The 20426-nt window shown below is 41.1% G+C and overlaps 2 protein-coding genes across 2 annotated transcripts; one reads left to right on the top strand and one right to left on the bottom strand.

The window, feature by feature from the left end:
• Positions 1-72: 72 nt before the first annotated feature.
• On the bottom strand, positions 73-8941 carry rasip1 (Ras interacting protein 1). Its single transcript, XM_038711199.1, has 16 exons — positions 8667-8941; positions 7942-8063; positions 7183-7634; positions 6696-6956; positions 6345-6586; positions 6092-6256; positions 5317-5521; positions 4925-5223; positions 4653-4814; positions 3673-3713; positions 3224-3378; positions 2947-3059; positions 1380-1674; positions 951-1114; positions 708-849; positions 73-587 (listed from the first exon to the last, which is right to left on the bottom strand). Exons 2-16 carry the CDS (start codon positions 8061-8063, stop codon positions 409-411), a joined length of 2997 nt encoding a protein of 998 aa, XP_038567127.1. The 5' UTR covers positions 8667-8941; the 3' UTR covers positions 73-408.
• A 7684-nt stretch (positions 8942-16625) lies between these two features.
• On the top strand, positions 16626-20192 carry LOC119897473 (cytochrome c oxidase subunit 6B1). The gene is made up of 4 exons (XM_038711198.1): positions 16626-16796; positions 17318-17456; positions 19318-19418; positions 19889-20192. Exons 1-4 carry the CDS (start codon positions 16641-16643, stop codon positions 19940-19942), a joined length of 450 nt encoding a protein of 149 aa, XP_038567126.1. The 5' UTR covers positions 16626-16640; the 3' UTR covers positions 19943-20192.
• Positions 20193-20426: the final 234 nt, after the last annotated feature.

Raw genomic sequence — 20426 nt, 5'->3', positions numbered from 1 at the left:
TTGAGGCGAATGCCAAGCCCGAGGGGCCCTGCAGTGGGAAACAAGCTTGTCAAAGATCGTGAGGAAACTGTATGTCTTTTAGACTAGAGTGTTTTATTAAAAACAAGTACTTTAAAAACATACATGAAAGCCAAGTAAAACAGTTATGGGAAGCAGACATGGTGTTTGACTCCCTGCTTTAAAATAAAATATATAGACATACCAAAGCCAATACATTTCTCTTACTTGAAAATATCTAAATGAATATATGAATTGATATGGAAATGTCCTGAAAAAACAACAACCAGGCAATAAAATGTGGAAAATGTGTTCAGTTTGCATTTTCTGTGGTGTGCATTATGGTTTGCTGTTTCTGGTGATATAATTTACTTCTATGAGACATTCATAGAGAGACAAATATGGGCTTCCTCACAGACGAGTCCTCTGATTGGCAGGGAGCTCATCCTGGTCGAGTCCCCACAAGAAGGTGCGGAGACGTGTCACTTCCTTCTGGAGCTCAGGGCTTGGGATTGGCTGGGAGAGGTCAAGGCGTGGAGTCTCATTTGGCAGGATTAGAGGAGGATGGTCCAGGAAGCTCTCAAAGATGTCTATAAGACCAGATAAGGAAAAGAAACAATTGACTTAACAGATTACTTCACTGTTTCACAAGTTGAAAGCTGTCGCTGTTGAATTCTTTCCCTTGTTCCTTTTATTTATTTATATCTTACCTCCACACAGCTCTGTCCCTGGCGGGGGGGCCCAGGATGCTGGTGGGGCTCTGGTTGGACCCAGCTTGTAATGGGTGAGCAGGTGGTGCAACTGGGAAGGGCTTAACAAGACATGGTCTTCCTGTAGACTGGCCCAGGAGGACTGGAAGATGAGAGGTTAATAGAGAGAGAAAAATGATTTAATGATTGAATTAATAGTCTTGGGCTAGGGCTGAGGAGACACTCTGAACGTAGTTGTATTACCTGGATAAGTCGGGTCTTGGGAATACACAGGAAGTTGACCGTGACTGACAGTTTCTTCATAAACTCAGAGGCTATGTCTCCTAATCCTGCCCCCTGTAGCCAGTCCAGAACCAGGTCCAAGTTTGTACGGATCTGAACAGCTCTGGACCACGAAAACAGCCCATCTAAAAGAAAGCAAGTGGACGTGGAAGAGAATATAATGAGGCAATTTCCAAAAAACGTGAATATATAGAATTATGCTTTTTAAAATTATAACAGATTATTCTGTTAGTCAATTTATTGTTAGCTAATGTGAGAAATTGGGCATTGCTGTATAACATGCATTACTGATTAATGTCACTAACTTCATGATTTTTCTCCACTTGTGCTCACAGTGGCCGCTGTAACAGCAAAAGTTACACATGCTCATTTTAACCTGTATGCTCATACCTCTCTCCAGCAAGGTATTGAGCAAGGAGGTGTTGGTGAAGAAGAAGAGGTAGCCAAAGGTTTGGGAGGTGAGCGGCGGGGAAAGACACGCCTCACGGGACAGCATCAGGGAACAGCGATACACTTCTACCAGCCCAGCAACTTTGGGCGGTAAGGTGGACACATCGTCCACCTCTTCTTCCCCTCCTGTTTTCTCTTCTCCCTCTGCACCCCGAGCTCCATCCTTCTCCTTCTCCTTCTCCTCAGTGGAGAATGGGTTGGTGTCCAGGAGAGCTGGAAGGAGTGAGTACAGGGTCTTTGTGGACAGAAAGAACAGAAACTTCAGTTCATTTGTTTAAAAAATGAAAAATAAACCTATATATATTGCAGGAATGATGGATAGGGGAGGTAACAGATCAAGTTGGGTTGGATTAAGGTGAAGAGAGTAGAGAGGAAGGTGGAGAGTTGGCTAGGGATGGTAATGTCGGTGTTTCTGTCAGTCAGTCCACCATTTTCTTCCAAAGTTAAATATTTCAACAAATATTGCTATAAAAATGACATTCATTGTCCCCTTTAGGATGGATCCTGCTGACTTCCCCCTGACTTTTCTTCTAGCTCTACTATGACGTTGACATTTATGCTTGAGATTGAGCTCGCAACTGCTATTGGATGGGTTGCCATGAAATTTGGTGAAACGCATTCACGTGTACCTCTGGATAATTTCTATTAAATCTGGAGTCCCCCTGACTTTTTTCTGTCATCAGTTAAAAAATGTATTTGTTATTTGTTATGGCAGAAAATTGTGTCCTCTTACATTTAATCTCTCTCTCTTGTTGTTCCTCTCCTCTCCTGGAATGTTCATTGAAGGCTGAGAGAGAATCTCTGTTCCCCAAAACATAGAAACCTAGACTGTGTAAATGATTACGCATCCCTTTGCTCGGGGCCAGACGCATGAAGCTGCCCTAGGAAGCAGGTCTCTGGACCAGCTGTAGCCTATATGTGTTTTAGTACTTCTCTGTTTATTCTCTTTTGTCAATAAATTCTTCAAAACAACGGTTGGTTGTAACTCAATTATTTGCTCCCACATCCATACTGCATACCAATTCTAAGCAGGTTTATGGTGTGTTGTATGTTTAAACTGGAAAAGAAAGTATATGAAAATTAGAAAGTACCCAGTACACGTAAAAACTCCAGTCAGTTTACAAATGTGCTGTTGATGCACACTATTCTAACAGAATGCAAAGCACAAAGGAAATGGAATAGCTGCTCACAGCTGGAAAAAATTAAAATAAATTGTGGGTGGTGGTGAGACAGCTCCAGAAACATCTTGGAAAATAGAAAAATATGCATTAGGTCTTAAGAAAAACATTTTGTTGTCTCTTTGTAAAGTTTAAGTGGCAGCAGCTTTCCAAAGTTGCAGTTTGATTGACATCTGGTGTCAAACATAAAAAGTGGTAAGGTATGTTTAGTTTTTTGTATACTAAAAGCTAAAACAATATACAATGATAATTAGAAAAAGTATTCTGACGAAAATTAGTACGTAGTACGGATTTGGGACACAGCTTTTGTCTTGTTTTTTATACTGTACCTTGGTGAGGTGATACACACACTGTTGGAAGGTGTGCATAATGACATCATCCAGCTGCGCCAAAGCTTCTGAGCAGGTGTCCATGTCAGCCGTCAAGATTGGGTCACCCGGGGCTTTAAAGAAATGATCATTAAGAACAATTAAAGATTTGGTGTCAGCTTTAATTTCTCTGTCCAATGTTGTCCAAGTTCTGTTGTATTTCGCTGAACGGTTCTCGCTTCTAATGTTTAATTTTTACTTGAATCAGTCAGCTCCATTGCATTCACATGACTCTCACCTTCAAACTCCCACTCTTTCTCCATGGCTTCAACTTTGACCTGGAAGAAGTTAAGGAGCTCTGTGGCATTTGACATCCAGAACATCAGAGGTCGAAGATCAGACGAGAGTTTCTGGACATTCGGCGTGCTTATCTCACCTTCTTGCTCTGTGGAACTGGAAACATTTATGTAATGCCACAGTTATGTTAGCTGTAAAAAGATTGTGAACATTCTCCTGTCAGTGTTTTGTTTGTGCTTTAAAAAAGAAACACGCCATACTGTGAGTAAAAATAGACTGAGTTATTATTACTCAACTATATTTCAGTCATTTTTCACTGTGTTACAATGCTTTCATCATTCTAGAAAAATTTACCAGAGACATAACAGCCCAAGCACAAGTGTATCATGAATCACTCAGCACGAGATCTCTAAACAGAGGAAACATGACGTAGAACAAAAATGTTCTTACTTTTGCGTGGGATGCTTATCCCCAAATTCCTTAATGTTATCCTGTAAAGAGAGTTGGAGACAGAAGACAGGAGAGACGTCTTGGCTTAGTGTGGGTGTGGAGGAGGGGGAGCAGAGTCTAGCCCTGCAGCCAGGACAATTACAGCACATTTTCCAGCAGAAGGGCAGTGACATCAGCTCATCCTTGCTCCTGTCCACAACGTAGCAGGCCAAAATGAAGGGCATATGTCTGTCTGCTGGTTTTTCTGTTTGACTGAATGTGGTAATCTCAATCTGCCTACCTGATGTTTGTCTGCCAAGCTTGTTTAAGTGTGGCCATGGCCACACAGTGATGCAATACTATCCCAAAAAAGGTTCATGGTTCAGTTGTTATGAGCACCACAGATGAACCACTGCTAAACCTCTGAGATATTGTATTATTTAACATAACATACCATAACATGTAGCACATTTTATATGCTCAGCTGCTGTTTTTTGCCAGGCAAGTTATGGATGGCAATTTCGGTCAGCCCACTATTGACATTCATGTTTCCCAGAGAATGAATCCTACTTTCTTAGTTGATCCCCTGACTTTTAATCCAGCATCATCATCAGGTCAAAATATCAATTTGTCCAATACTTTATGTTTAGTGTTAATTACTGAAAGGTTGCAAGCTAAAACATTAAACCAAGATGGGGAAAAATTATATCTGCTTAACATCAGCACGTTAGCATTGTTATTGTGAGCATGCCAATGTTAGCATTTAGCTCAAAGCACTGCTGTGTCTAAGTAGGGTTTTCTTAGCCTTTATTACAGAGCTAACAGTAGAAAGATGACAGGAAATTAGGGAAGAGAGAGTCAGATGGAAAATACATGCAACAAAGGTCCACAGTTGTTGTAGTTATTGTGATTCATGGTTTGTGCCATAACTCCTAAGCCACCAGGACACTCCACATATCATTTTAAAATTTATATATTGAGCTGTTGTTGTTTTTACTTACCCAGACAATTTCTTTAATTAGATTGGCTGACTTCAGTAATATCTGTGGCGTGAGAGCAGGGTCCAGGTGTTTGGAGGCATGATCTATCATGACTGACAGGAGATAAGCAGGAGCTAAGGGCCCACCCCCAGAGTCTGGAGAGGAATTTTTGGAGATTATCTCCTAAAAAGTCAGGGATAAACAGAACGTATGTCATCAAGGCCATTTTTCTAGGATACCAGAAAAATGCATAGTGAGTAAGCGCTTATAGCTCCTTTGTCTTCCTGTCTCACCTGTAACAGAGAATCTGTGTGTCGGGGATGGAACTTCAAAACAGCCTCCGGGGATCCCAGATACTGCCTGAGTACTTCTTGTCTGTCCACCAACCCTGAGGGGCAGCAGGTGGTGGAGGCATCCGCCTGCCATGGCAGGGTCAATGCTAGTGGTGGAGCTGGAGTCACACGGGGGTCACGGTACAGGAAAAGGAAGTGGTTCCCCAGACCAATCACATCCCCAGGCTTTAGGACTGCCTCCCTGTGAAGGGCCACTCCATTGTGTGTGACTGCACCTCCTCTGAAGGGCCGCATCAGAGCTATGATAAAATAAAATTAGATTAGGGTAGACTTTAGCACAGCAAGTGCACCTTGGATCCAAGTATGATATGAGTTACTGACTGTTCAACTACCTTGTCCAGTGGGCGTGTCGGGAACAGCTGAGTCTCTCCTGACCAGCAAGTGTCTGGCCAAGAGGTCAGGAGCAGAGAGGAACGTCTCCACCTTCAGAGGCCTCTTCCCCTTCTTCTCCCTCTCTCTATCCTTCTCTTTCTCCCTCATTGTGGGCTTTCTTCCAAACACATGCGTATGTCCCACCATGATGTACAAAACAAAATCCTAAACAAAACACAGTGGAGAGCAGAAGAAAGTCAGGGAGGTCTGTTATCTTTTAAGTGCTCTGGTTTATATCAATCTTCCATCTCGGAGATGTTAAGTTGAACAGAAGGCAATTGATAAAGTATGAAGTGTGTCACAGTTTGCTACATTGGAGACCTGTGTGAGGTCATTGTGTGAGATGAAGTGATGTACACAGAGGGGTTTTGTGCTTTCGCTGGATAAATTTTTGAGGCATTGTGCTGCTCTGAGGCTGTTTTGTGCAGAATGCTGAATGGGAGAGGCTTGTTCAGGAATGGAAACCATGATGGTATGTGGCGATTACAGACATGCAGGTATGATGTCATGCACAGGGTGTGTGCACGCATGTATTTCTCCACAAATCATGCAAAAATGCACCTTGTAATAGAGTATACCATGTAAATGTCCGTGTGTGTGTGTGTGTGTGTGTGTGTGCCTGTGTGTATATAGTGTTTGTGTGTGTGTGTGTGCCTGTGTGTACATAGTGTACGTGTGTGTGGGTGTTGTTTGTGAGCATTTGTGTGTGCGATATCATCTGTCAGCATGTCTTGCCTTGCTCTGATCATAACCCTGCAGCAACAGGAAGTAGGGCCGGTCTGTGGGTGGAAGGATCAAACTTTGTGACATCACTTCCAGGTCACAGCTGGAGTAATCCTTCTCATCCTCCACTGGCTGGTTTGTCCACCCAACCTTTGCTTCAGCTTTTGAAGCTCTAATCTGAAAAAGAGGGTTACGACATGGTGGTTAGAACACCAAATACACGATTAATTCAGTTTTTATTTTCCACATCATATTCTGTACCTACCTCTCCTGGTTGTGGGTTGATCATGCTCACAATGTTCTTCCTGTCCTGCACTCCTCCATTGTTGTTAGGCCGGTTGCCAGAGCCACGTGGGTCGTTGCTGTTGTGGTTGCCTTGGCGGCGCCGCAGACTCAGGTTCATGTCACTGATGCTCCTCCTGAGCTCTGAGTTCCTTCCACGGTGGCTGCGCTCGTTCTCCTCTGGTCCACCCCCTGATGACATCCTACTCCGCCGCCAGCGCACACCTGTTGCCCAGACAATCGGAGGATCAGTCAGTTTGACCCTGTGTCGTGTATAAAGAGTCCAATTTTCCTTAGCGTGCTAACATAATTGTCTGTTGAGTCTTAAACATACCTTGATAGTTCTCCCCCTCCCTCTCACGCTCCTTCTCCCTCTCCCTCTCTTCTCTCTCATAGTCTTCCTTTCTTTGGATTTCAAATCGCCTCTCAAATCCGTCCTTAGGCCGCCACATGTCCACTAACAACAGGGGACATTCCCATGGGGCAACACTTCTCCGGCACTCTGTCTCCCATTTGATAGCTCCATCTGGCTGCTGGATAGGCTTTCCAATGACATCACACAACAGGAAGTCCTCTGGGCTGTATTTCTGGAGAACTAGAAGGTAATGGAGGAGGAGGAGGAGGAGGAGGAGGAGGAGGAGGAGGAGGAGGAGGAGGAGGAGGAGGAGGAGGAGGAGGAGGAGGTAATTATTTTTCCACAACACTGCGGTTTATGTTTATATTAAGTCATTCCCAATTGGTTAAACATTTATGAGAAAACAATTTCCAGTAATGGGTCGCAGCAGAGGTCCAAATGAGATACAAATTTCCCTCTCTTGTACCTGTGTCATCTGTCTCCTCCCTCTCTCTCTCAGTGTACCGAGTGATGACCTGAGCGATGAGCTGCCTGGCTGTTGAGTGAATGTTGGCCAGCAGGGACCGATAGTTGGCCCCACTGGAGAGGGCATCCCCGTAGATCTTGATCAGGCCCGGGGCAGAGGAAGAAGCAGGGGGCAAGTAGTGGTGGGAGGAGGGGGCGGCTGAATGAGCCCAAACCTCTCTCTCCCTCTCCCCCACCGCCCGGTCCCGGTCGCTGTTCGAGCGCCCTCGCAGGAAGAGGTGGGAAAGGCGCTTTGTGCGGGACTGGGTCCCAGCAGGCCGCGGCCTGAGGAAGGCCGGGGAAGGAGATGGGGATGGGGTAGGGGAAGCCAGCGAGGGGGTGGAGTTAGAAAGGGAAGAGGAAGGAGCAGAGGGGGCCTCGTAGAGGGAGGCTGCGTCAGAGCTGGTGGTCGACCTGGGTACAACAGAGGAGGGGAAGACAGATGGAGGAGAGAGGAAGGAGAAAGGAAGGGCCCAGTCAGCTGTGAATTATGACTGACTAAACATTGACAAACAGCAAGGACTAAAATAAAACAGGGAAAGGTTGCAAGGCCGAAAGGACACTACTGACAGTGGAAGTAAGATAAGAAAATATCAATACATAAACTGTTCATTCAACAATTCTTATCAGGGACTGAAGTTTAACTAAACAATAAGTTTACTTAAATATTTTAACTAAACAATAAGTTTAGTTAAAGAGTTTAAGAGAACTTCAGACGGACTTGACAGAGACGGCGCTGGGCCAGCGACCTCCTAGCTTGGCAAAGTGTTTCCTGGGTGAGTTGATCCACAGACCCACTGGGAAATGTAGCTTTCTGAAGCGAGGACTGCCAGAACCCTCCATCTGACAGAGGGAGAGAGTAAGACATGCAGACATTAAGAACAAATGTGGCTTTTCAATTCAATAATCTGCAGTATGCCTAATCTATCTCCACACTGTTGTGAGAAATGTGTGTCAGCAATGCCAGGACTGAAACAATAAAACAATGGCATGATGTCACCATCAAAAAACACCAACAGGATACCTACAGCAGGTTGTCAACATGGTGAAAACAAGCAGAAAGAAAAAAATGCAAAACAACCCAATCAGCCCATGTAAATCATCGCTGTGAATTTCCCATTTTCAAACAGGAAGCATCATTTATAAGACTCAAGTCCAGCTGTCGCACAGAAAGGGAAATGCCCACTCTAAAGGTCACTGCCTGTCCATTTCTCAGTTTCTTACAGGTAAATTAGCATCAAAATTAAGGATCGTAATCGCTTTCCCCCCTTACAGGTGGAATTTCTTTGCATTCCTCTAGAAAACTACCACTGTTTAAAGTATGATTTCTGACAAGACTACAAATCTTGTCATGTGTGTCCGCACAAAAAAAATCTGCTGTTGTCACTCTAGACAGAAAACATAAGATCAAAACGGTACAAGAAAAAACATTTAAAAGAAACTTACCCACAGTTACTTCTGATTCTTCTAAAGTGTGTTATGATGATTCTTTGCCACTGAAATTCAAATGCGCAGCTCAAAGTAATCGAAAAGCCTTGTGTGTTTCCTTTTCCCCACAACAAAATTCCATTTTCAGATTGCCTAAAGCTGTCACACATCTATCTACACATCTCTAATTCTTAATATCCATTAGTTCAATCTTGTCTTGACTAAAATACCTTTTTCTTACAGGACAAGATCTGCTCCCTCTCTCCCTCTGCTTCTCGGCCTCTCTGGGTCTATAGATAGAGAAACAGGCCCATTGTTCTAAGTGACAGAATTTCCTTCCTTTGCAGTGGACAACACCTATATCCTGACTGAGTGAAAGAGAGAGAGAGAGAGAGAGAGAGAGACTGGGAGAGATTGGTAGAGAGCGAGAAAATGGTGAATTTACACACGTATGAGTCTTTGAGACCTTGTTTGGAATATTATACTGTACTGTGCACCACAAAGCAATCTAGATATCTATCTTTTGGCCTGCCTGGATTAAACAGAAATGAGGAGTCACTGTTGCATCCTGATAAAGTTTAATTACATCAAACAGGGTCTCAAAGATTGTCAAGAACGTGGCCATTTAAATCTGGTCCTGCGCTATAATATTTTTATTAGAACAAGTATCACAAACACAGAGAGGGCCCAATTTTTTCTGGAAAGAGGGTGAAGGAAGCACACACAGTGAGACAGGAAGCTAGAAGGAGCAACAGAGACACCTGTGATCTTTGACCTTGTCTTCAACGGGAAGATGACAGAAAGAGAAAGGAGAGTGTTGCTGTGTCCCAGTTCAGTGGCTAGAGCCTCGGAAATCTCATTTCTAGACCGAATACATCATAATGAATCAATAACCCATGTCCCATTTTAAAGACTCCTCCACTGTTTCAAAGTGTGTCACTGAAGAGAACAGATTACTTCAGTTTAAATGTGGACAACACCTACAGGAACTGTATCATTAGCCAGACATTATTCTCCACTGTCTGTATCATATTGAAACAAGAAATACGATCTAATTGTAATTGGCCTCCTTGCTAATCTAATTTTTGAGCAATTAATCAGCCACTATCAATAAATTGATGTGTGATAGCTTCACTTACATTTGCAACAAGTAAATGAAGAATATAGGTCTACTGGATGATGTTGTCAAACATTATAAATTTAGGGAAGCCCTAAACGGCCATCGATTCAAATATTTTTTTTACTCCGTTTTCCCATGATAACGGGATAATTATCTTGTGATCTAAGATAACGACTGTTGTTTTCTCGTGATAATGGGATCATTTTCTTGTGATCTCGAGATAACAAACCATAGCTGAATACAGGGGTGAGCCAGTGCCTTTCTTTATGATAATTTTGTGGTTATTTGGTGAGTCAGTAATTAGCTCAGTTGGTAGCGCAAACCTCAGTTGGTAGAGCAAACCTGCAGTCCTTGCATCCCAAGGATTGCAGGTTTGACTCTTGCTCTCAGCAAAGTTCTTATTCTTCTTTGTGTTTTTAATCATTCTCTTCAACAATGTTGTTATGAAGAGATTCAGGGCAACATTTCCCAGGAAATGTGTAGTTAAAAGCATTCCCCTGAATAAGAAGTGGATGAATTTCCTCTGCCTGGGAATGATGGGGAAAAAGTCCAAAGGTTGATGAATGTGGACCAATCGCTGGGATCCCGTTATCACGAGAAAACAACTGTCATTATCTCGAGATCACGAGATGATTATCCCATTATCACGTGAAAATGGAATAAAATAAAGATATGACTCGATGGCTGCTTAGGGCTTCTGTAGTTTTCTATGCATATTTTCATTTTACATTTTGTTTTTATTTTCAAATTCAAGCTGATCACAGCTGCAGTCCTGGAAAAGAGGAAATTGTACTCAACTTAAAATTAATAGTCAAAATAATAGACCTTTAACAGTTACTGAAATTAGCCTGTCAATGCTGCTTCTTCTAAAACCACCAACATACTGGAGTTTTGAGTGGATGCAGCCACTGAGGTGAGAAATATCAAAAAAGCAACATTATATTATTATTTTATCTCAGTTGCATTAGATTTCTAAGCTGAAGTGATCTCTCTATTACAGGTGCCTCCGACTTACATTTACAGAGCCAGGGCTGTGTAGGAAAACCAGATTTTTTTTGAAAGCAAACACAAAAGACAGAGAAAGCTAGCAAACTGTGAGGAAATATTCAGTGTATTGGATTGCAATCGCGTAGGCTACTATCCCTTTAATTTTCAGTCACTACATAGAAGGAGCTCAATGGCAAAAAATTTCATCTGATGAGGGGTGTGAATTTCCTCTGTAAATCAGGCGGAGTTCTTGTTTACACTTATTGCTAAATATTTGGTCTTAATGTGATTGTTTCACTGCTACAAAAACAAGAATTGTAATTTTTACACAAATACATAATTAGAATCGTAGTCTTTAGCTCATTAAAAATCAATATAACAGATTTTAGAAAGGTTAAACCTGAAGTCAGGCACAGGAAAGCATATAATTATGTTTCTTAAAGAAACTGAGTTAGAAAAAATAATTTATGTTTTTTTTCCTTTTTTTCTCTTTTGTTTATTTCATTTATTTCCTGCTTAATCTTTCGTTCCACACTCCAGTCCAGCTTGTGGCAGTAATGCACCGTTAAACTGGTTTGCCAACCGCCATTAAACCCTATAGAAGAAGAAGAAGAAAGTCTGGTCTCGAGGTGACAGCTGCGCAGACGCAGTGACTCCCTCCTCCTGTTCGTGTCTTTCCGTCAGACCGGACTGTGAATGGACAGAAGATGGCAGAGGGAAGTGACGGATCAGGAAGTGAATTAGGAATGGAAACAGGCGACAGCAGAAATGGAAAATGGAAAATTGTGGAAAAGGGAAATAGCAAACGAAAACGGGGGAAAAAGAGTAAGCAAAATGAGAGTTCTCACTCAGAGGAAACTGATAATGAACAACATCTAGCTTCAACAGAAGGTAGAAACGAAGAGTACAAAGTAATGATTAAAATGACTCAAGAGGGAGCCTAATTCATCACGTAATGGTGAAAGATGTGACAGCTTGTCTGTTATGATTGTTTTTGATGAGGAAAGTCTACCATCTAAGGTATATATAGGTTATATGTGCTACGATGTCAAACATGTTCCCCCACCTCTGAGGTGCTTTAAGTGTCAAAAATATGGACATGTAGCAGCTGTATGTAAGGGCAAACAAAGGTGTGGAAGATGCGGTGGTGAACATGAGTACGGGAAATGCGTAAATGGAGCTAAGCTAAAATGCTGTAACTGTGGAGGAGAACACAGCTCAGCCTACAGGGGATGTGAGGCTAGTAAGAGAGCTTTAGAAATACAGAGAATTAAAACATCAGAAGGGATAACATACGCTGAAGCAACCAAGAGAGTAGGTTGGCAACCAGACAGACCAAACAATAAACAAGTTAGTGCAGAATGTAAAAAGTCAAGAACATGTGAGGGATGTGACAAAATCAAGGAAGACACTATGATGGCGGGGAAAAATGAGTTTGTTTTGTTTATGGTTGAAGTGGTCTGCTCTGCGCAAACAGAGAAGAAAAAAAATCTAAATAATAGTTAAAGCAGCAGAAAAGTACTTGGGAATCAAGGGGTTAGTGTGGGAGGAGGTTGAGGAACAACAAGCCCACAAGCACTGTCATGGGGTGGTGGATCTTCATGATCCTAACTATACTGCAATGGAATGCAAGAAGTCTAATTGCTAATGGACAGGAATTTAAGCATTTTATCTCAAACCTCCAAGATAAACCCAATATTATATGCATACAGGAAACATGGCTAAAACCACAATGGGACTTTGTAATTCAGGGTTACACAGCAATTAGGAATGATGGCAACGTTTGTGCTAAATGGGACAAGGTTTAGTTTGATGAGCGTAGGAAAAGAGCATGAAGCAATAGTAGTCAAAAGCTGGACAGGAAGAGATGAACTAACAATAATTAATTTTTATAACCCTTGCAATAGATTAAATATAGACACATTGAATACTGTGGGTGGGCAAACACAGGATAAAGTGGTCTGGTGCGGTGATTTAAATGCACATAGTACACTGTGGGGAAGTAAAAAGACAGATACTAATGGATTAATCATAGAGGAATTAATTGTGGATAAGGGATTAGTTTGCATGAATGATGAAAGTGGCACCAGATATAACAGTGTTCAAAATACAGAAAGTGCAATTGATTTAACATTAGTATTGCAGGGAGTAGCAGGCATTACCACATGGGAGGTGTTAAATACATCATCAGGAGGTAGTGATCACTACCCTATAATAGTTAAGATCGGAGTAGAGATACATCATGAGGAAAACTCAAGAATAAAAAGGTGGAAACTAGATGGAGCAGATTGGGACACATTTCAAAAATTATGTAAAAATAAATGTGAGAGTTTAATCCGAGAAGATTTATCAGATGGGGACCAATGTAATAAAAAGTTGGTGGGAGTCATTATAAATGCAGCAGAGGAAACGATACCAAGAAGTACAGGGAGCAGAGTGAAAAAGAATGTACCATGGTGGGACGTAAATTGTAGCAAAGCCAATAAAAGAAGAAACAAGGCATTTAGGCAGTTAAAAAAACATCATTCACTAGAGACATTAATTATTTACAAAAGATCACAGGCCACAGTCCGGAAGACTATAAGAGCAACAAAACGTGCATACTGGAGGGATTACAGCAATAAGATTGGAAGAGAGACATCACTGGCCGATATATGGGGAATGGTTAGAAAAATGAGTGGAATCAGAAGGAGAATACCAGTCTTAATAAGTGGCAATAAAACAGCAATCAGTAATGTGGAGAAGGTAGAAATGTTGGCAGAAACATTAGTTAAAGTACACAGTTCAGATAATTTATTAGTCGAAGCCAGAAAGTGCAGAGATAACACTCTTGCCATGAACCCAGGTGTCAATATACAGAAGAGCACAACAACTGATGATTTAGATTGATGTCTATGAAGATTCTCAGTCATCCAGGTCATAGTTATCCAACGAAGGTTAAAATCAAGGGCAACTGGACTTGGTTGAAGATACTGGAAGACGTTTCGTCCCTCATCCAAAGGACTTCTTCAGTTCTGACTGACTGGCAGGGAAACTCAGCTATTTAACCTCAGTGGGGCCGTTGGCCCGGGTCATCGATACCGCTGGTTCGTTAGTGTTCCTTGTTGCTGTGACGACAGTCATTACAGTCGTTAAGACTACCTGTGGCCAAGACTGAACGACCATCGTTGGTATCTTCACCTGAGGACAATAGGTTACGTTTGTTGATTTTCCTGGGAAGTGATGAAAGGACAGCATTGTAAGTGGGGGATAAGTGGTGGCGTAGACCCCCTCCCCTGTTCAATGACGGCTTCTCCACCTTGGTGTAGATGGCTTCCTTGACACCTCTTTCAAACCATCCATCTTCTCTGTCTAAAATGTGCACCATTTAGCTTATTTGAGTTAAGGAGGGCTATCTCAAAGACAAGACAATCATCTCCAGGGAAGGACAACATCTGTTATAGCGTGTTAGCTCACTTGGAAGATAGTGCACTTACTGTAGTTTTAAGATTATTTAACCAGATTTGGGAAACAGGCAAAATACCAATAGCATGGAAACAATCAATCATAGTACCAATAGTAAAACCTGGGGAAGATCCATCAGACCCCTCAAATTATAGACCAATAGCACTCACATCACATTTGGGAAAAACCATGGAACATATGATAACAGACAGATTAACATTCTTTCTAGAAAGCAGAAATCTGTACTCACCATATCAAAGTGGGTTTTGGAAAGGGAGAAATACAATGGACTCTATTTTATGTTTGGAATCTGAAATCAAAAAAGCTCAGACAAATGGGGAGATTGTGGTAGCTGTTTTTTTTTTATATGGAAAAAGCATACGATATGTTATGGAAGGAAGGGTTACTTATCAAATTAAATAAATTAGGTATAGGTGGTAGACTGTACAACTGGGTGTTGGACTTCTTATTTGGCATGGCAATAGAGGTCAGGGTGGGCACAGAATATTCAAGACTCTATAAAGTTGAAAATGGTACTCCACAAAGCAGTGTGTGTAGTCCAGTACTATTTAACATCATGATCAATGATATTTTTGAAAAAGTGGAAAGAAGTATTGGGAAGTCCTTGTATGCAGACGATGGGGCCCTGTGGGTAAGAGGACAGAATTTGAAATTTATTCAGAAAAAATTACAGACAGCAATTGTGGAGGTAGAACAGTGGGCAAATAACTGGGGTTTTAAGGTGTCGGGTGCAAAGACACAAGTGATATGTTTTTCCAGGAGACATAAAGAAGTGTCCTTAAAATTATATGATCAAACCCTCGAACAAGTAAAAGTTATCAGACTGTTAGCAGTGTTGTTTGATGAAAAGTTGACCTGGAAACAGCAAACTGATAAGGTCAAAGACAAATGCAAAAAAATCAATAACCTTTTAAGATGTCTGTCAGGAAGGGACTGGGGGGCCACTACAACATCATTGCTTAAAATATACCAGACCTTGATGAGATCTACACTAGATTATGGATGTATAGCATATATCTCAGCAGCAGAATGCCATCTTAAAAAACTAGATGTGGAACAGGCACAAGCTTTAAGGACATGCAGCGGAGCATTGAAGACCTCTCCAGTGGCTGCCATGCAAGAATTATGCTAACATACTGGACTAATCTTCAGGGACACTGTTGCTCTTACCCCGCTAAAGCCATCCTAGAAAAATGTTGGGAACACAATAAGAGCAGCTGTTTCGAATGGGTGGGAAATGTGAAAGCAGAAAGTCTTGACCTGTGCAGTATAAAATATATATCCCAGTAGTCCCATATCCAGATCTTCCTCCGTGTTTTTTTGTAAATCCATCCATTGACCTGCATATACAGCAAATAATCAAAAAAGAAATCCAAGCAAGCACACACGGGAAGAATAGCAGAAAGTTACATAGAGCAGCACTATAGAGATAACCACATGGTCTTTACTGATGACTCTAAAGATCCAGAGACCGGACGGACAGGAGCTGCCATATACATCCCAGCATACAAAATAGGCATTAAAAAGAGAACCCCAGATCATCTATCGGTATATACAGTTGAGCTTATGGCCATTTTGATGGCATTACAGTGGATAGAAGAAAATAAGGAAAGCAAGGTGGTCATTGCATCAGATAGCTGGGCAGCGCTCACCAGTATTAAATCTGTTAAGTCCTGTAGGCTAGATCTGGTATTTAGTATTCATAGCTCTCTATGTAGATTATATCATAAGGGCTGGACTGTCTGCTTTGTTTGGGTTCGTGCCCATTTAGGGGTAGAAGGAATTGAAGATGCTGATATTCTGGCAAAACAAGCACTTAAATCAAAGTCAGTTGATATACAAGTTCCGCTAAGTAAATCTGAAGCTAAAACAATCATTAAAGAGAAAATGCAAAAAATATGGCAAGAATACTGGGAACTAAATGAAACTGGAAGACATCTTTACAGTATACAGAATCATGTTGGTCTGGGAAGAAAACTAGGTGGGTGCCGGAAGACAGAGACCGTCATTACCCGTCTAAGAATAGGACACACAGGGCTTAACCATTCACTTTATAAAATAGGTAAACACCCAACTGGACACTGTGTAAAATGTAGTAGTATAGAGACCATTCAACATGTGCTGGTTGAGTGTAGAGGCTATGTAGAGGCGAGGAGGAAAATAGCAGCAGTTATAGAGAAAGCTGAGCTTAGGTTCACTGTCGAGAACCTCCTTGGGGATAAAGCATGGGGAATATCAAAGCATCTCATTAAATATCTGAAAGAAACGGGATTAATGGAAAGGATATAGGTTTTCAAGTTTTATTTATTTAATTTTTTTGTTTGTTTGTTTTTTGTTCTATTTGTTTATTTGGTTTTTATGTTAGTCTGCACATAATCTGTTCCACACTACAGTCCGGTAGGTGGCGGTAATGCTCCTAAATGCTGGCTGCCAACCGCCAATCATATCAAAAGAAGAAGAAGAAGAAGAAGAAGTCTGGTCTCAGGCATTCCGAGTCTTCCCAGCATCCTTTGCGCGCCGACGTGGGAGGACATCTTTCCGGAGAGGACCGAGGACACATCAAGAAACGTCCCAAGGTTAGCTGCCTATAACTTCAACATTTGATGTTATTCTTTTGTTTGTTTGAACCAACTTTAAGTGTATTTCTAATATGTTGACCTACAAAACGTCTCAGAACAACTTGCCGTTCTCAAATGTGTTGGCTAACAATCACACCCAGAAACAAGCTAGTAGCTATAACGTTAGCTAACTGAGTGAACACTTTGCCAAGCAGTGTAAAATGTGCTAAGTTAACTTGTTGTCAAAGAGGTCGTGTTACGGTTCTAATACGTGGTTCTGTCAAGTTGGATAGCTAGTTTGCTTATATATGCTTAGGTCTGATAACAAATTAGCATTGAGTAACGTTAGCGACAAAAGCGTAAACAAAGGTAACCTACATTTAACTTTCGACCATAGTGCTATTTTTAGCTTAGACAGCTAACATTGAGCATTGTGTGGATGTTACACTGGAAGCTGTCAGATAGCTGTCATTTAACGTGTATTTGTAGACCTGTTGCAACTGTAGCTTTAAGTTAATCCACGCTGTGCCTTGTTTCAGTACCTTTTAGGCGTCTGTTTTAAGATTGTAAAGATGTCTGAAAATATCGATGAGAAGATCAGGAGCTACAGGACTGCTCCCTTTGACGCCCGATTTCCCAACACCAACCAGACCCGCAACTGTTTCCAGAACTACCTGGGTGAGGACATGGATCAATATGTTGTGATCAGTAGCTCATAAGACTTTTTAAACAGTGTTTGAACGTCGTATATTAGTATAGACGCTACAGAAGGAAAACTGAGAGGTGCCTGAACTTGTCATTGTGTTTATAATTAGTTATCACGTTACACTTGTGCTAACATGTAAGTGACAAACTGCATGGAAAGTTGTATCAATTCACTTACAGTTATATTCGTAATTTATTACTTGTGCACCAATAAAATAGACTTAAGCAGCAGTACTTTCAGCAAGTCTGTGGTTGTTGTTCGTTTTTTTTTTTTTCAAAATCGTTGTATACATAGTGTGTAGTGAACAATAAGATAGTTGACACAAGTTTTAAGCTTTTGTTAACTGTCTACATTTTCACATGAAAAGGTGCTTAAATTACCTCCACAGAACACTGGTAGTTTTAAACAACATAATTCAGTTCAGTGACCCTGAACCACCAGATTATTATAAATAAATGCTTATAATCGTTAAACCCACACATAACTTATCTGATTATACTGTCTAATAGTATACCTAAAATGTGATGCTGAATAAGAGGGAAATGTGTATAAAATTGTGCAGTGTGCAGTACAGTGTTTCCCCTAGGATGGAGTTGTAGCAGCACAGGTGAAGCGAAACCATTTTTTTTGTGCGCATAGTGCGTAGTATGTCTGAATATAAAACCCCAACACAACATGTCTTAGCAGCATTGCTCTTGTGTCCATGAGCATGCAATACACATTGGAAAAGCTTATAATTTCAGCGTTTTGCCATAGCTTTATATGAGATGAATGTTTTGGTGGTGGTCATAGTAGTCATGGGCATTTATCATTTTCCAAAGATAAATATGTAATTTCGCATCATATTGGGACATTATTTTGACCATATCTCTGAACAAATGGTTGAAACAGCACCCAATTATGATGCTCTCCACAGTGATTTTACATTTATGGCACAGCATGTTTTGGGCATCACCCCCTAAGCCTTAACAGCAGGAAAACCCTGTTCATATGACCTCAGAATCATTATTGGTAGGATTGTTCATGTTTGCCTTTTGTGTCTTCATTTTACAGCTTTGACATTGATCTGTAGACATTAATATAAAAAATAAGCAACATGAGACACCACCTCACTTCAGAGGTGGATTTTATTTTCACATTGAAATCCAAAAAGAAACGTCTCCTCATTAGCTTACAAGGACTAGTTTGCATCACTAATTAGCTTTACTAACCTCAGCTCCTCCAGTCACCTCCGTCCTTTCTTTTCCTAACAACCACTTTTTCAGACCCATCTGAAAACTGAAAAAAAAATTAGGATGAACCAGTCTGTATTGTCACTAACCAGTTTAGTTTGTACCTGATGATTTCAACATTGGACAAGCAGGTAGTAATAAAATACAGATACCAGTTACGTTATATGTTTGAGCTAATGTTAAGTTACATAGCAGCCAAAAGACACAGACTACTACAGAAGCTTTCCTGCTCAGCTGCACAGTCTGAGCTTGCACAGTGTGTGAGTAGCACACTGATTTAATAATGATTGTGTGAAATTTTAGTAGCGGCGGTCACAATTCAGCAGCGGCGCACCGCCACTCCTGAATGCATATAGGGGAAACACTGAAATATAGGCCAATTGTATTCATGGCATTTGAAAAATGCCTCCCCTTAATAACCTAGTAAGCTTAAAAAAAAAAAGAAGAATTATGTTGAAGATAGTTTTACTCTCTGCCTCACATTGAAGCTTCAGCAAGCTAAGCTCTAGTTGTACAGTTGTTCTAGCAAGACTGGGCATGGTCTTTTTTTAGTGTGAACATTGTGTCCGTTACTTTGAACACTTGTTATTTTTTGCTCTAGACTTCCATAGGTGCAACAAGGCCCTGTCAGCCAAAGACCAGGATGTGGCTCCATGTGACTGGTACCAGAGGGTTTACAAGAGCCTCTGTCCCATGAGCTGGGTAAGTGATAGGATTGCAATTATGGTAGTTCCTCAGCATGTGCGTGTGTCTTATTGGAGAATGGACCACTACGTTTTCTGATAGTTTGATTGGAAATTTTTCTGTGCACACACTGAATGTTGTTAGCGCTGAATGACCAAGGCTAGCTGATGTAGCCCAGACAGGCTCATTGTTTTCCTGGTTCTTGGTATTCTGTTTCATGGGCTTGGTTTTTCTCATCTATGGTCATCTATGGTATGTTTTGTTGGGTGAGGTATTGCTTCATTTTGTTCTGTAATTTTTGGTTGGTTACCTCTTGTTAGTCTCTTGGAGTTTGATTTCTTTGAGACATACATTAATTAAGTTAATGATGTCATTTTCTGTCTACAAGGGATTGACAGGAAACTATTGTAGGTGTAAATAACAAACTCTAACTCGAGGGTTAGTTTGTTGTCAGATGGAGCTAATGTTTTCTTTGATATCTCCCTCAGGTTGCCAAATGGGATGAGCAGATAGAGAATGGAAGTTTCCCAGGGAAGGTCTGAAATCGCCAGGCCGTTGGTCATCAGGACAGTCCACTGCAGGACATTCTGTTACTTGCACGTTTACCTCGGTAGTGTGCCTAAGGACATCTTCAAACAGCTATCACATCATCTTTGATATTACTGTTACTAACTTAAACTAGAAACACGCACAACTTTTTACCCTGCATGTAAAGGTCTAAAGCTTGTTTCCTGTCTTGACTGTAAATTACTTTTCAGAATTGTTTAATCAATAAATGCAGTGCTAAATTCATTAAAAGGATGTTGTTCATTATATACTTTTAGTACTTTTATATTGGATTTACTGATTTACTTTCAAATCAGAAAAACTTTTTTTTTTTTCTGTCTGGTTGGCTGCTACTGAAGTTAAGTTAGTTATGTGCATGGAAACTGGTTCTGTATTTGAATTTTGTTGTCACCATTAACATTTTCATCTTAACTTCAAGAGCCCTGGAAGTCTCTCTGGATTAGCGAACATAGCCTTCAG

This window comes from Micropterus salmoides, unplaced genomic scaffold (assembly GCF_014851395.1).
Source record: "Micropterus salmoides isolate LMB-PRFRI ecotype aquatic unplaced genomic scaffold, ASM1485139v1 Ms_hic_scaffold_11, whole genome shotgun sequence".
Lineage (NCBI taxonomy): Eukaryota > Metazoa > Chordata > Actinopteri > Centrarchiformes > Centrarchidae > Micropterus > Micropterus salmoides.
The sequence above is the reverse complement of the archived record's forward strand: the minus strand, read 5'-3'. Positions and strand labels throughout refer to the sequence as shown.

Coding starts and splice junctions, on each gene's coding strand:
- rasip1 (XM_038711199.1), bottom strand. CDS start 8,063: ATGGAGGGTTCTGGCAGTCCTCGCTTCAGAAAGCTACATTTCCCAGTG. Junction 6,257..6,344: donor TCAACCCACAACCAGGAGAG/GTAGGTACAGAA, acceptor CCTCTTTTTCAG/ATTAGAGCTTCAAAAGCTGA. Junction 5,522..6,091: donor AGGGTTATGATCAGAGCAAG/GCAAGACATGCT, acceptor TGTTTTGTTTAG/GATTTTGTTTTGTACATCAT.
- LOC119897473 (XM_038711198.1), top strand. CDS start 16,641: ATGCTGGCTGCCAACCGCCAATCATATCAAAAGAAGAAGAAGAAGAAG. Junction 16,797..17,317: donor ACATCAAGAAACGTCCCAAG/GTTAGCTGCCTA, acceptor GCCTTGTTTCAG/TACCTTTTAGGCGTCTGTTT. Junction 17,457..19,317: donor CTGTTTCCAGAACTACCTGG/GTGAGGACATGG, acceptor TTTTTGCTCTAG/ACTTCCATAGGTGCAACAAG.